At 26.0% G+C, this 18,049-nt stretch overlaps 1 protein-coding gene across 1 annotated transcript; it reads right to left on the bottom strand.

Annotated features, from left to right (window-relative positions):
* Positions 1-675: 675 nt before the first annotated feature.
* Positions 676-17,256, bottom strand: LOC111032780. The gene is made up of 22 exons (XM_022313237.1): positions 17,030-17,256; positions 15,638-15,706; positions 13,218-13,481; positions 13,062-13,109; positions 12,518-12,747; positions 12,238-12,409; positions 11,476-11,550; positions 10,618-10,734; positions 10,211-10,351; positions 9,931-10,068; positions 9,292-9,431; positions 8,293-8,482; positions 8,129-8,199; positions 7,739-7,973; positions 7,492-7,640; positions 7,090-7,264; positions 6,868-7,007; positions 6,627-6,792; positions 3,719-3,972; positions 3,547-3,619; positions 3,255-3,466; positions 676-906 (listed from the first exon to the last, which is right to left on the bottom strand). Exons 1-22 carry the CDS (start codon positions 17,142-17,144, stop codon positions 790-792), a joined length of 3,291 nt encoding a protein of 1,096 aa, XP_022168929.1. The 5' UTR covers positions 17,145-17,256; the 3' UTR covers positions 676-789.
* Between the last annotated feature and the right edge of the window lie 793 nt (positions 17,257-18,049).

Here is an 18,049-nt window from a genome sequence, read left to right on the forward strand (position 1 = left end):
CTTCAACTTTGAGAATGGCTTCCAGATACTGAATTTAGATGGAGCTTTAAAGAGCTCAAAATTGAAAATACTTTTCAAAATAATTGGGAAAAACCCAATCAATTTTTTTACTTCCTTATTATAATTAAAAATGTATGAAAAAAAATTAAAAAATACAAAAATTAATAACATCTGTTTGATAATATGCTGACAGAACGTCTCCACTCAAAATTGTTGTTTATATGTAGTGTTTTATTGTTAAATTCAAATTTAACACTTCCATTAAAGTGATTTACTCAATGACTAGTTACACTCGACTCCAATTGCAAATCAAAGCAAATCTACTTTCCTCATTTTTTTTCAATTCTGATATTTCTGAGTACTTAATCACATGTTGCATTTCGTTCAAGTTTCTTGTAAAAATGAAAAATTCCCAATGATTTGATAATATTGTGCTCTATTGTATTAAGTTTTTATTTGGTACAAATTGGCAATCATCCTGTAGGTAACGGATTTTTTTGTCATGTAAAATAAAAAAAAAAAGATAATTTTTCAAAAAATATTTTATTATTAATTTTCAAATAAATAAATTGATTGATTTTCTTATATTTAAAGGTTTTTTTTAATATTGACACTAATATTTTGTTGTCTTAATGCACATTATTTCAATATATAATGTTTCGTTTTATATAATACGTAATATATTTTATATATTATTTATAAATTATTTATGTTTTATAAGTGTATAGAATAAGTATAGTATTTTGAAATAATTCAACATAGATTAACAATACATGTGGTGTTATTCATTTATGCATCTAAAAGTGTCTTAACATCATTAGTTTTTGCTGGAGAACTATGCCACAATGATTTTGATACGGATAACACACCAAGTGAATATGTTGAGCCTGGTTGAAGCCCCGTTAGCTGTAAAACAAAATGCACATATATATTTTTTCTGTGCAACACATTTGTGATTAAATTGAATAATAATAATAATAAAAACACACTCACACTCTATTATTAAAAACTAACAACTTTGTACCTACAAAATATTATGCCTATCGTGTTAACCTTTTTTTATTAGCCACGCCTAAGTAGGAATGGGAATAGAAATGTTATTAGTTAGACAAAAAAAAAAAATGTTCACATTATACATAATATTTGTAAAACGAAACACGAGCAGAGCTTAATATTATTTTTTTTAGACTAAAAAAAACTGTTTCGTTATAATATTTATTCATTATTGACACCTGTTTTTGGCCAACTGCATAATATTAGTTATTGCTAGAATACAGAATACAGCAATACTATTATACTGTGCGTACCTATAATATTAATATAGTAACTAAACGTTTACTGATTTTGTACTAACTGATAAAAATAGGTCACATTATCTACTTAACTATTTATTATAATTATTTAATTGTGTATGATTATCTTCTAACTGCTCGAAAGATAGCGTATAATGTCATATGTATACAGCGATCAGGATTATATAGTGTGTTTGGGTCTAAACACTCTAAACAACATTTTCATACATTTTTTCAAAGAGTAGGTATCCACAACTTTTATATAGACCATTTCACTTATAATAATAATACAGTAACATAATATAATAACGTTTTCCTTTGTCAGTCTGGACTCTGGGCAGCCTGTCGGTTTAACTATTATTTTAACAAGCCTATACATTTTATTCTCTTTCGATTTTTTTATGGATAAAAACCGGAAACGGTACCTATACGTAAGCATTAATTTATTAACATTCAACAGTTCAATAACATTAACATATTGGTACTCCGCAATAAGAAACAGTTAGCTATGTACTATATCGTTTCGTCGAAGGTCGTCAGGCCTACGGTACAACTGTCGTTTTTTAGCCTATAATTCTGCATCGTTCTCTCTCGAGCATTTTTATATCGTCCATACAATTCAACCATATCAAGTTACTGTTACCTACTTCTAATCTTAATGAGTTATTCAAGAAAGCCATTTTTACTTCGATTTTCTTGTTGATATTAAACCGAATTCTACAAATATATTTCTCTTTTAGTTTAAATTTATTTTGTATTATTTGATTAGACAGCTCGATTAAGCATTAACTACGATTACAAACTATCATGTGTGTACTTACTAATAGGTAATTATTTACTGTTTATATATTATATTCACAAATCACATTGAGATTTAAAAAAATACATTTTTTTTATTAAAAAATAAAATATGGTTAAAATATTACAAGTATAAATACTACCGAGTTGTATGTTCTACCCAGTTTTTATTATTATTATTATTATTATTATTATTTGACTATATCAGATATTAATAAAGGTACCTAGTTATAAACTCTCTATAATTATGTATATATGTAATATAGTTGATACTTGATTGGTGTCAATAAAATTAATCAAGGGAACCGATTGTAAATTGCAGCAACTGTACTAACAAGTTTATCGGTTGTAGACAATGACAAAAGTTGAAAAATATGCCATATTCCTAATAACTATAATAGTAAATATTATAATCAGTAACTAATGGTAACACCAATTATAAAAACAAATATATATTCGATTTTTTTGAACCAAAACGAAATTCTTGTGTGAGCAAGTCTATAGTAGTATATCATAGGGGTTGTAGAGGCTAAGACACCTGCTGAGTCTCAAGGAAACTATTCATATAGGTAACTTTTATTGAAGTAGGTAAAGTTTTTGCTGAGATTCGCAGTCGGTAACTTACGTTCGTTATACGGTACACGTTTTTGTTCGATTGTACAAAATTATCACAGTTATACATTTTTAGAAGAGAGCGGGTTAAGATATTTACACAAAAATAATTGTTTCCAAAAATAATTTTTAGACAAATGAATCACCTGGTTGTAAGTATTAAGGATAAATCATTGCAGAAAAAATGAAAAGAACGCAACCGCGTGCTATAAATCTGTAAGTGATTAGATAATTTAACAAGGGGCTGTATAGGTAAATTATGTCTGTCAATAATTTATTTGTGTACATTTTGGAAGCCGTAAATTAAGTGCCGAAGAAAAAAAAATAGTAGGTAATTTGGGTTCTGGCTTCAAACCCACAATTTTGACTTTTAGACAACATTATTAAATATTAAAACAAAATGGGATGGAGGGACTAACCTTTTTCCGGGACTCCACTTACCTACTACTTTTTTTCTGGGCTCAACATTATTTTCTTTCAGGGAACCAATTAACCGAGAAAAGGTCTTTAGAACCCAATTTACCAATTCCGTTTAAAAAATGAGTTTATTACCGTATAGTTATAAGAAGGCACTTCTTCCTCGAATGGGATTTCTATAGGCTGAATGTTAACACAACACTGGCTTATATCCACTTTTGATATTTCTTCTATATTAATTACAAACATTTTCAATACACCGTTGAATATCCATGGAATATCCCACTGAAGAGTAATAGTTGTTTTTCCAATATCGATAATTTGTACGTTACTTGGAGGATCAGGTACTGCAAAAAAAAAAAATGACATATTATTGCGTGATATGTGAATTAGGTATACTTTAAGTGTCAACATAATTCTAACTTACACCCATCAATGTTGGTGAAAGTTATAGACGAAGATAAACCACCTTCTGGATAATCTAGTGACTTAGCCTGAACCTGCAGCACACAAGTTGTAAAATAAAAATATAATACTAGACATGCAATACATTTATTTATTTATCAGAATTTTTCTATTTTGTCATCCAATATTCTTACTTTAAACGTAGAATTTTTACTAGGACTCAAATCATAAAATGTATGACAGAAATATTCTGGCCAAGCTGAGCACTTCCTTGGTGAAACAATAGTAACATTTTTTTCGTGTGTGATATAAGAGCCATCATCAAATGATTCAAATGAAATTATAAATCCATCTAAATTTGAATCATCTGGATAATGCCAACGAAGTCCAACTACTTTATTCTTTATATTTTTTTTGTACACCGTTAAATCTTTCACTTCTCCTAAAACTATCGATGTAAAAGTTTAAAATAAGTATTAGTGGAATGATAATTTATAAGCAATTAACTTCTACTACTTTAAAAATTGTTAGAAATTGTAAATTGCCCGCAGTTGTCTCTTTAGCTAAATATATGCATAATCCTAAATAATGACTCGTATGTAAACATACAAAATATTATAATAATGTTAAAATAATTTTAAAATTGTAAAAAATAATATAGCATATTATTTTAGATTCCGAGTTGAGAGATGAATTTAATAGTCTTACAATAACATATGTGTTGGTACTTCAGGAAGTGAAAAGCAGAAAATTCTTAAGTAATAAAAATAGACATTTTTACGCAAAATCTTTTCTCTGAGAAAATTTATTTTGTTTTATTTCTTTGTAGTAATTCAAAAATGAATAGCTATCGAGACTTGAAATATTAACCAAACATTTAAATGTCATTAACTATAGTAACTAGATATGATTTAATTTTCAAAATATTTTGGGTCTTTTTGTGCCGTTAATTTGAAATTGTTGACTTTTTAAATTTTATTTCGACATATATATGATAAAGTTTTTGTTTTTTGATATAAAGATTGAAAATGTAATAAAATGTGACTCTAAAGTTTTTTATACCTCAAATAAAAAATATTAAAAATGTATACTCAACAACATTTACTGATAACATTTTAGTTCACATATTTACGAAATTCATCAAAATCAAGAATATTTTAAAATTATTTTGTAAGTAGACGTTCATATTTTTTTAATTTTAACGCCTAAAGCTTAATATAAGATTCCTCATATAAACTAAAAATTTAGAAAAAAAAGTTTAACCGTAAAGCCACACGCATTTTTTATAAGCGATTTAACATTTAATAAAATTAGATATTTAAACAGAAAATAGGTAAGGTTTTAAATTTTTTGATTAGTATTCAAAAATATCCACGGGGACTTGCAGGTTTCAAGTTTATAATTTTATTTTATTTTACTATTATATTCAATACAATTTTTTCAAAAATGTATATTAATATTTTATCTGTTGTCTATTTATATCTCTGTTCACACCGTTCTACGATAAGTCTGCAGTATTGACTCTAAAGTTCATTCAAATAATAATATACTATTATAGGTAATAGGGATAAATATATACCTACTATTATAATAATTGCTATGTTTTCGGAAAAAATTAATTCAACCAGCAATATAAATTTATGGAAAAAAATATACTTAGGTAGTAATCTTAGGCTGACAGGTTATCTCCTCTCAGAATCGTTTTTCGTTGATATGCAATTATTTATCATTGAATTTAAATGTAATCATCCATTATGATGAAAAAGATTTTAAAGATTTTTTTTAATGCTTTCTATAGGCTTATTTTGTTATAAAGTTGTTCAATATACATAGTTATAGTTTATCTTTTTTTGTAAGACTTGAGCCTGAACACAGTTATCAATATTTGAGGTATACTTCCTAATAATAAATCACAGGGAAATGAATAGTTATCAAACTATCAATATTTACAATTTAAACCTTCAATATGTCATATTAAGTCAGTTTGCATGTTATAGTGATATATAGCCATGTATAGTTGTAAAGGTATATAATATAATATGCATTACGAGAAATGAGAATAATATAAGCATTATCCTTAATGACGTCATGTGAGTTTAAGCAAATATATTAATACGTCATACAAACATTAACTTTTTATTTTACTCTTATATTGACTAAGCGTTACGTAAGATGACCATTTTTATGTAAAATACCTACATATTATAGTATATATTATGTAAGATAAACTATATTATTCGAAATGCATTATTTACTAAAATTAATTATCTATTGTTTATAATTATTGTTTATTAATACAAACAAGTGACGAATGAAACTTATAAATAATAATTACATTTCAAATTATTTTCTGATAAATTCATTTAAAAAACCTTTTATTGCACCTGTTGATTGTGGGTTAGCTACTTCTATGTTTGGGTTATTCACATTACTGGTAATATATATACGTAAGTATATATGTATATATAAATATAGATATATACGTAAGTATATATGTATATATAAATATAGATACATACAAAATAATGTATATAACGATTTAACGAGAAATGCACTCCAAAACAACTCAACCAATTTTAATAAGATTATGCTCAATGTTTGTGATTTTGTCCAACTTAAATATAGGATAGTTGTTACCTCGATAAGTGGCCCTTAAGTTTTTTATTGAACTTATAAGAAAGGAACTTAAGATTTACGATGGAAATTTTTGTTTATAAATGGTTGCTATTGGTTATAGCTTACAGATTATATACTATAATAGTAATTGGAAACATTATTGTTTGCCGTCATTGTCTACTCGAGCAGATAAGGTAGATGATACTAAATCGTCAAGTTTATGGTTTCGAATAAACAAATTTAAAAAAAAAACAAAAATGATAGTTGAATGAATGTGTGTAGCTTATATAGGTACTCAAAAACTATCAAACCGATTTTGTAAAAATTTCAAATCGTTCTTGGAGATATTAAAAAAATATAGAGAGTATAATTTGAACAACGTACGATTTATTTATCAAGTGCTATCTTCAATCCAATTGTATTTTTAACAGACAACTAAGTGCAAAGGATCAACTTATATATATATCAATTTTACTTAGTACTTACTCCCAAATCTAGTCGTGAAATTGGTGAATAGAAAATATTCAGGACTATACCCCATGTGTGTTTTTATAAATGCTTTTAATTCATACGTAGTGTTCGGTTTGAGGTTTTCAAACAAAATATTATTTCGTTTCGTTTCTTTCACTTGTAATTTGTTATTATTCTTCTCCTATAAAAAAAAATGTATTAAATTTACAAAATAATTAACTCTGCTTTATACGTGATTATTATATTACATTGATACCTTTAATTCCACGAAGTATTTAGAAAAAAAACCATTCAGTTTAGAGCAGTTACTAAAATCAAATTTCCATTGAACAAATACGGAACTATTTGTTATGTATAGTGGGTTCTCGAGATCAATGACCGGGGCTATTGTCGGCTCTAAATTTAATCATTTAATAAAAGTAGAAATCATTTCAAAAAGACACAAGTTTCTTAATTTTAAGTTTGAAATAATTCTTACTTGACGTCGGCGTTAATGTGTATATCGTTTGACTGTTGTCGCCGGTCAGAACTTGTATTAAGTATTGTGAATTAGGCACAACGTCTAATATTTCGTAGTTAGTTTGATTAGAAATTATAACCGACGTCCAACCGTTTTCCAATTCCTTCAAAGAACAGCTGAGAATTCTGTTAATCTAAAATATCGTAAATTCATCTTTATTGTATCTATTAATATACCTATGTAATACGTCTATAATCCACCCGATTTAATTTTTTTTCAAGTCTAGGTAATATAAGGAAATACATATGATATAATATAAATTATATTAGGTTAGGACGGTTAGGTTGACATTTGTGTTATGAATTTATGATTCGATTATTTAAGAAAGTTTATCACGAGAAGTATAAAATAAATAATTACTTTGTATTTTAAAGTGCACGTGACTGGTTCATTTACCACAGATTTTACCGTAACATTATAACGTTCATACATGTATCCTAATTTCCAGGATACTTTGATCTTTCCATTTTCACTGACTGTGAAAATATCTTTCACTTTGAATTCAATTCCTTCATCAAGTATGGCATAAGAATTATTAGTTGACACATTGACAGTCTATATGCACCTATACAGTTATATATTATAATGTATATAATATAAAATGTACCTGAAAGTGGAGTGGCTGAATAAATAGGCGATGGAAATAATTTCCCTTGAGTTGTATTTAGAATTAATTGTATGTTATACTGATAACCAGGTATAAGGTCGTAGATAAAGTGACCACTAATTGAATATGATATTATTTTCTGTACACCAGATATTTGGTTCTGTGATTGATTGTAGGACAACATCAATAAATATTCAATAACATTGCATTCTAATCGGTTAATAGTAGTATTTATCTATAATGATTTGCAAAAGGTTAGAACACCGTTAAAATATGTATCTACACAATATTTTATTTTAGACAGAAAATATCATGTAGAATATTAAATAATTTATTTAATGATTTTAATGGAAAATGATTGATTAATAATAGCAGCATTTTTAATATTACTTTGTTCCATGACACGTTGATGCTTTGTATTCCACTTTTAAGTGTTATATTAAAATCATCAATGTTTGGTGCTAAAATATGAAATTGTAAAACTTACTCAATACTATAAAAAATTGATTAACATTTTCTTAATTTTAATTTAATGGTTTGTTGAAAATACTTACGTATGCACGACGTCTTAAATTCGCCGTATACTATATCTTGATCATTAAAATTACCATCATCTGTTATAAACAGAATGCCAATTAAATATACAGTATCCGGATTTAAATCACTTAAAGTTTCATTGGTTTCATTACTATTTTCAATAATAGGTTTGATACCAGTGCTAATAAATGGCTCTTCTTTTAAAGTCTAAAAATATTGATAATAGAACACATAATTAGATTTACCATATAATTTTAGATCACTTTCGAACTTGCAGATAAGTAATGCCCGATTTTGATGGACAATGTAGGCAATACCATATAACCGTGCTGCATACAAGTCTGTCCAAACTAGCACTTTCATCATGAAACATCGGAATCAAAAATTCTATTTTCATTCTATTCATATTTATTTCTATGCGGTTTAATAGATTTAAAAACCCGGAATAGTAGAAAGGTAGAGAAATAATTCTAAGATAATAAGCACAGAGTCTGACCTCAGACCCCCATCCCCCCTAAATTGAAATACTTGTAATTTATAAATAATAATTAATACCATTTACACATATACTTTACTATATAAATAGGAATGTGGATACAAAGAATGTATTTATACTATATAGACTATAGAATGAATACAATATTATTTTGTAAATAAAAAAAAACTATGGTAGGTATTTAAAGAAACTGGAAATTAAGTTAAAAATGTAAATATTATGATTTTAAGAACCAATATAAAGCATTTTTAAATGCTGAACAAATTATTATTTTGGCTACATATAAGTAATAATGTAATATATTATCTTTATTCTGTATTCTTCAATATATTACATCAACTTGTCACCTGGTAATCGGTAGGTAAAATATATTATAAATTATAATTTATAATAATATTGTATGTTATTCGTAGGTATATGCGTTCAATCTAATATTAAATATGATTGATGAGTATTCAGTAAATAAGCTTATTGAAATTAAATAAATACTTTTAATAAACGTTTTTTCAAAATATCTTACCTTATAAACTATTTGATAATATTTCAACTTAATACTTTTATCTTCTCCCATTACATTAGAAGATTGGAAATCACATTGTACTTCTATTGACTCGTATTCGCTTGATACCAGTTTAGGTGGATTTATGAGGTAAGGATATTCTAAATATGAAAAGATATTAGTCCACTGTTTACCATCATTAAAATCTAAAGCCTTATTTCTTAGGTCATAATTTTGTAATCATAATTTTTAAACTCTTTGTTCCTCGAATTGATTACGATTTTAAGGTAAATTATAATAAAGCCAATAATAGTTTTATTTTTTATTTTTTATATTTTTTATTTAAAATGATATAATGTAATGTGTTCTGTGACGATATACTTTTATAAGCAGTTATTTACGGATCACAATTATTCATAATAATACTATTGTTATTTATGTAGCATACAGTATACAGAGTAGGGAAGTTTAACTTATTTTAATGGCCTAGTAACTCTGCTATCCCAACCAATAAATAATATTTAATTTTCGAAGTCTATAAATACCTATTATACATATTGCAGGATAAACTTTTAATTTAAATCCAATTTTATAGAAAGAATAATAGAATGTTATATTACATTAAATGTTCACTAAAATTAGGTTTTCTTATTATCTTACTTTGTAAACAACGGGGAAGTACATATCGTGGTAAACACCCGTGTGAACAGACGCCCGTGTATCGATCACACTTTCCGTTGTAACAATTCGGCGAACAATTTTGATTGCAATTAGCGCCAAATGTACCTGCTTCGCAGTCTAAAAAAAAAATTAAAATAATTACAAAAACAGTTATTTATAAGTGTTATAACCTTATAAGTTATAGCATGATATTTAAGCAGTTCCAAAAAACTTTTAAATACTATGACAAATCAAAGATTTGTTTATTTAATTTGCCTACCTTTATTACACAACAGGCCCGTCAAACCCGGCGGACAAGTACATCCAAATTTCGTACACATGTACATACCACGACACATTTCTGCTGAGTGCATAGAACAAACGCCTTTACAATCGGATCCGTACGAATTCGGTCCACATGCTGAAATACAAGTGTGTTATTTACGTCCATTCCGACAATAAAGCAATTCGATTATTTATTCTGTATGTAGTAGCTAATCATGTACCTACGTATGATGTCAGAGTTTAATGTTAATTTGGTGTTCTATATTTTTATCCTAAGTATATATTAATACTCACTTAGAACGCAGGAATTATTTGACTTAATTCTTAAGTTCGGTTAATATTAATAATATTACATAAATTATGTTTACTTGATTCGAATACTATAGTAGGTAGTTGAATTACCTGTTTCACATAGATTTCCAATAAATCCAGGAGGGCAAATACAATTATTCATTGGTGGTACACTGTATCCGCCATTTAAACATTCCGATGTCTGGTTACTTTTGATTACATTATATGCTATGTATTAAAACAATGAACAATATATTTTATTTTATAATTTATATGTTGTGTATAACTGCTATATACTTATGAGTTATAAGATAGGTATATGAATACCAACTCAAGAGATTCAACACAAATTGATTCACAGTGATTATACATAAGCCGATGATTAATTATTCAATTACATTACTACTGCAATTTATTACCTTTGTGATCAATTGCTCACAATCATCTATATGCATGTTCTGTTAAATATCGTTACAAATACTATGTGCCTATTCTGAATTTTTTATATTAAAATATTAAGGAGATCGCTCAATAACAGTCGTTATAAGTTATTAAGTAATGCTTAGACAGGTACCTTTTTTTAATATAATTGTTAAAGAAATAATTACAATTTATACTTATGAGATCAAAGAACTTCTTAGCTAATACATTGTGTGACAAATTACAAAATAAAAATTCAACAAATAATAAGAAATACATTTTTATGAAAATGTTTATTTCTTATGACTTTTGGTATTAATTTCCAATAAACAATAGGAAGTTGTAATTATTAATAATTTAATATTTTCCTAGGAAAATGTTAATGTGTACATATTAATGACTAATGAGTATAATACTAATACTACATTAGTTTTAAATTATTGAACTGCAATTTGCATTCTAGGCAGATACATATTACCTAGGTCAATAGTCTCACGTGAAACTAGAAATTAGTTTTTTATGTTATTTGTGTATATAGGTGGTACCCACTTTTATAGTTTCCAAGAATGTTGAATGATTTTGTTTCGCCTTCAAAATCATTTACAATTCGAACATCTTCTTCATCTATAAAACAATAATGAAAACTTTTAAGTAGATTCATAAGTGATATATTTTTAGCACTTACTAAAAAATATTTATAATGCAATACATTGTGTAGATAATAAATTCTTTATAGTATGTATTACGATCATAATCGCACGATCGTACAATCGGAAATTATTTATGTTACATAATTAATGCATTAAACTAGCTTATGGCAATATTATAATATGAATCAATCATCAAATAAAAATATTTTATACCTACACATTTATAACACTAACGATTACATTTCTCCAAATATGAAATAAATATTGAACACATTCAAAGTATGTGTAAGTTACAACTCACAATAAGAAATTTCCAAAACCCATTTATTTGAACTAACTTTATATGATGTGTTATAATTAATAAATTAATCTAAATTTAAGACCCTATAAATTCATGATGGTAATTATAATCAAATTATCCGGTTTGAAGCATTTTTAGATTTATTTTTGAACATTTATTAAAACGAATTTGAATTTTTATATATTTTTAATAATTTTAGGTCATTGATTTCGAGCTCTAGTAAAGATTATATTAATATGAACATTTTTAGAAATAATATCATATCGATTCATATGATTCGTTTTTAATCTTCACATTTTCGTAATAAACTTGAAACTCGTCATAATATATTAAATGTTAAAACATAATATAAATGAGTACCATAATTTGAAGATTCAGCAATCCGTATGAGTCCAAACCAAAATCCACTATACCCATAATTATAGCGTCCTCGGTAGTAATAATCACTATTCATTTTCATTTTTAGCGATAACATATATTCTTGATTTTTCGTGAAACGAATATCATTAAATATTACCGTCTTAACATCATCCTATAGAATAGATTTTTATAATATATAACAATTATTACATAATATAATGTATTAATTACTCAAGTAATCTAATAGATAAAACAGTTAAATGTATAATATTAAACTCACAAATTTCAATAGTTTGGTGAAACTTATTAATGTACTATTTGCATGGGCTATATTCAAGAATATTTCCATTTTGGACGACGGTGTGTGTATGTATGTGATTGATATACCCGCTCGGTCGTGATTGGCCGTCCAAAGTACCGAAAATATTGTATTAAAATCATTAGTTCTATGCACAGGTATAGTGTCAATTTCATATCTGTATTCAGAAACATTGACACATTGATATTTATCTAAAAATAAAAAATAAACATTAATAATACAATATCCTTTTTTGAAGTGTAACATCACATGTACTTTACATCAAAAATTTAAAAAAAAGTTGAATGATTTATTTTCCAAAGTTAATATTAAAAGTATATAATAATTAAGCAAGTATAGTTTCCATTTTTTTGTAACAAGCACGAAATTCAAGTTCAATAATGTTCAGTAGATATCAAAATATTGTTAATTTTTAGGACGATTTTTTATTTATATATAACATTAATTATGTTGTATTATTCTGACTAAATATAATTATGGACTTAATTCTACAGACTAAAATTACCTTCGTAAAAGTAGTGTTCATTACTACTACAGCCATCTATTGACGTTCCTATAATAATAGATAAAATTAAAGTTAGGTAGGTACTCATGTAATAGTATTAAAATATACCTATAGGTATAAGAATTAAAAGTATAAAATTCATTTTCAATATCTTACCATTTACACCAGTTAATGGAATATATTTTAATTTCCAAGATTTAGGTACATAATCAACCTTTATACGACTATTGTTCGGAGATATTCCAAATTTGAAGAACACTGATTTATTAATTAATACAATTGACTGATTCGACAATGTCTTTTGTGGAGACTTTACTTCTGCAGTAATTGGTAATCCGATGGCATTTGTTCTTGAATGTATTTCAATTGAATAGCTATATTTTGAATGCATCTTACAAAAACCAGAGTCGTTGAATCCAACTAATATAGAAAATTATGTAGAATCATAGTAGTGTTTAACATAATAATGTATTAGTAAAAAAACAATAATAGATTTTAAACAATTTTCAATTTTATTTAGAGGTGAGGGAGTAAAGGCGTGTGTTAATGTAAAATTGAAAAGAATAATCTTTAAGTCTCTATAAAATGTTAAACTAAAAATAAATTAATGATTGCCATGATTTAGTTAAATCACCCTTATGTATAATAAGATTTAAAAATTTAAAATAATACTTTGAAGCGATTTTATGAACGTCACAATTCAAAATTTTATAATTTACTTTATCAAAATCGTGATTATAATATTTTATTCTTCGAAATATACATATACAATATACATATATAAATATATTTTTAAATTAAAAAAGTGAAAACTAAAATCGTGAAAGTAACAATATCAAAGTAATAAAAGCCTAATCCAAAGCAAATATAATTTACAGTTGAAAAAAAATCGAAATTCGAGTACATCGGCGATAATAAAAGTTCACAATTTATTACGTATGAAATAGTTCGTTGGAAAGTATAGATTGGTAGTATAAACAATATGTAATAAAAGTAATGTGTGATAAAATTATAAATATACATATTTTTGTATCATCAATATTTTGTTTTCGTTCAAGTATAAGTTCAAGATAATAGATATGAATATAATTAATTTCCCAGGGGAAGAGGCGGAACACTTTAACACCTACCCGGTCATACTCTCATAAACACGAAATTCATTAATTTAAGAACATATTGTATTAGTGAAAACTTATTAGTAATAAGTGTATATACATTATACATATAACCATAAATATATTCTTAGAAACTTTCGATAATAATTGAGGTTTGATCAATCAATCATTCTACAGTTAAATAGCATACTATAATACACTTTGTCATGCATTCGTAAGAATTATTTTCAATATTAAAATAATATTAAAACCTAAAAAACCATAGTCAATATCTATTTTTATTTTTTACCTATTTTTTGTTGTTGTGGTAAACGATGCATAAGTACAATAATGTTAATCAGAAATTAAAAATTCGTAAAAAATAAAATATTTGTACTCATATATGACAGTTTTAATGTATTTGTTGTTGACATGGTAGTTATTTCAATACCCTAAAACTGTATAGGTTACCTAAACCGTAAACCTAAAACAATTATAGACTTTACTAGATATGACGTAATTTTCAAAAAATGTTAGCTCTTTTTGTGCTAGAAATGTGTAAATGCAAAATTCATTAGAACTTATTATCATCGATGTATTTCGCTTTTTTTCACTTATCTGCTTTAAACTATACTTGCTTTGGATTTTTATTATAATGCAATCGAATGATATTATACAATAGCATAGTGTCGATAGTGTATATGCATCACATAATAAACTAGACACAATTGCATGTTGGGAATATTGACAAATTATTTGTGTACGATTCAATTGCGTCTACAATAAAGTATAATATTTATTACTATTATAATAGTAATATGTTCTTGGGCACAGTAATTAGTAATTAGTAATTAACATTATAACAATTTACCATATAAACATAGAATATAACACGAGTCGTAGTAGTAGTAGTAGTGGGCATAAAAACCCACTCCAATGATGATTTACTCAAAAATTAGTATAACATGACTTGACTGAACTTTGTAAAAAATTGCCTATCCAATACTCCTTAAAAAAAATTCTATTCGCAAATGAGATTAAATCACATTCAATAGTTACACTATACAGTTCCTTTTATTTCTGCTATCGAGATTAGTGATAAAAATATTATACCTATGGACAAAACAAAATATTTAAGCATCTCGAGTGTGATTAACTTTTTAACTTTCACATCCCGTATCTACCTATTATCTAGTACCTATGTGTTTGCTCATTTAACCTTTTTAAAAAACAATTATAATTCATAATCTATAATTTAAAGATCAAAACTCAAATATTCTATGTCTAAATAAGAACAATGAGCATTCGAGCAAACGAAAAATATTCATAATATTTTCAGTAGAGACAAAATAAAACAAATATATAAATATTTATACATTCAAATTTTTGAATAAATTATCATATTACTTCTATTTTGAATTTTAATTTACAAGTTTTTAGAAAAAAATAAGTATTTAATAATAATAATAATTTTTAACATACTTTGCGAGGGTCTGGTAAACACATTCACCATTCTGTAAATTGTAGTAACGTCATAATCTTTATGAATCGCTGAAATAAGAATTAAATAATGATACAAAGCAAACTTCTTATATTATGTATTTATACATAAACCTATGTAATTATTTCTAGATTTACATTAAATATAACTAATCTTTAGGGCTCTTGAGTTTCTCGAAAAGTATTATAATTAACTAGAAACATTTTATAATAATGTTTCATCATTTTTTTTTTTTTTTTTGAAAAACTAAGATTTTAAATAGGCTCATACAAATATTTAGTTTTCCAATAAGGAGAAAACATATGACTCACAAATACAGTAATATAGTTTGAAAGACATAAATTTAAAAAAATGCTTGCTAAAATATCATTAATATTTGTGGAAAGTTGACTTCTCTATACAAAGTGTTTCATTAAGCTTCTATGCAGTAGCACACTCATCATCTCAATAGTTTTATTTTTTTATAAGATGTTATTTTCACATAATTCGATTTCTAGTAAAGGTAAGAAAAAAGTTATTTCAGTGGTTAGAAATTAGCTTAAGAATATACTGCCTATGCGGCTATGCGTCGTATCCGCATGTGTTGCGTCCGTCTTATAAATGTACGACGTGTAAATTTTCGTTTACTTATTTTCATAGTGTGCTTTAAGTTTTGATATTAGAGTGAATTGACCTATTATTAAACTTTTAGGTAAGAACATTATCTGTGCTCAAGTGTTAACTATTTTTTTATACTTTAATTTTCAAGCAAGATATAGGCATGATAAATATCACAAATTAAAAATTTCGCATATCTTGCTTGAAAAATCAAATATCGATTAAAAGCACAAATAATGTTTTTATGCCTAAAAATGTGATTATAGGTCAATTCATTCTTTTATCAAAACTAACAGCACACTATTGAAACTAGTGAACTAACATTTTCTATGTCAAACGTGTGTAAGACGAAGACAACAAAGCATGGGTAGCATCTACTTAAAATTAAATCAAAAAATAAACACTACTATTATAAACAATAATATAGACTCAATCTCTAATAAATAAATAGGTCTTTATAAAAATATTGGAACTATTAAAATACCCAAAAATCCCGAGTATTAAGAATATTTTGTTAAAATATAAATAAAATAATACAATTTACAGATAATAGAGATAATGTTATAAACAAAATATCATCTTAAAGTTTATAGGCATATTTATGTTCATAATAAATTGGTACCTATGTAACATATGCAATTTAAAATGTATAAAATTAATATCTATTCACATTTTGTATCATAATTTAATAGTATTAAAAACATTTTTAGGTCAGTTAGTAAGTTGGAAATTTAAAAAAATATGTATAGTGCTATACTTTGATCACAAATACTTACTGCTGTTGTTGGAATGAGATGTAGTTTCACTCCAAACGTTCGGAATAAATATTGCCGAAAACCAAATATAATAATATACTAGAAGTATAATTTCAACATTTTTTTTATAAATCATATTATTAATTTGAGACTATAGTACTGTTCACTTGAAAAATGATTCTGTAATTCGAAGACAAAAATATAAACTGAATGATTCGACACAAATTAAGCGACTAACTGTAAATTAATTATTAATTATAAGAAACACCCACAAACAATAGTATAAGCGTATATAAATATTATTATCGGACAATTTTTTATTTGTGTATGAGTGCATAAAGGTGGAATTATACATCTTATAAAACCGATTCCATTATATTATAATTATTTGCTATACGTAGTCGTCTAATATTATAATGTACAGTGTGAAGCACAGTGTGTTTGTCCATTTTACAATACTACCTCGATGGGAATATGATAATTCTACACACCGATCCGCCCTGTATCAATTAGGTACAGTTTCAATATTGACACTAATAATTTTATTTTATTAATACGGTATTTCATATTTCTACGTGTTTACGTTACAAACAGAACATATAGTTATTATCATAATATTTTAATCATTTGAGTAGGATGTAAACTGTATAGTTATAATATTCTATGTACATAATGTAGTCATCATAATATAGGTAATGTGCGAATAGTGATTGAAACACATCTGATGCCAAAATCTCTCCGACTATTATTTTTACGTGGACCTGCAGTAAAGTACATTTACCTAGCACGCATAGAGCAACTTAAGAATTTATAGTTTAAACCGATAAAAAATCTGTGTTCAATCATTATTTAATCGTATTCTGGCAAAGTTCATTAGTTATATTTGTGTACATGCCCATTATACCTAATATAAATAGTTGTTTTTTATTTGCCTTGGATTTAAAAATATACCAGTATCAAAAGTCAAAAGTCAATGATACGATATAATTAATTAATTATTCTACGGCACTGAAGGTGATGCATATAACGTAAAAAAAATCA

Source organism: Myzus persicae, unplaced genomic scaffold, assembly GCF_001856785.1.
Source record: "Myzus persicae strain clone G006 unplaced genomic scaffold, MPER_G0061.0, whole genome shotgun sequence".
Classification (NCBI taxonomy): domain Eukaryota; kingdom Metazoa; phylum Arthropoda; class Insecta; order Hemiptera; family Aphididae; genus Myzus; species Myzus persicae.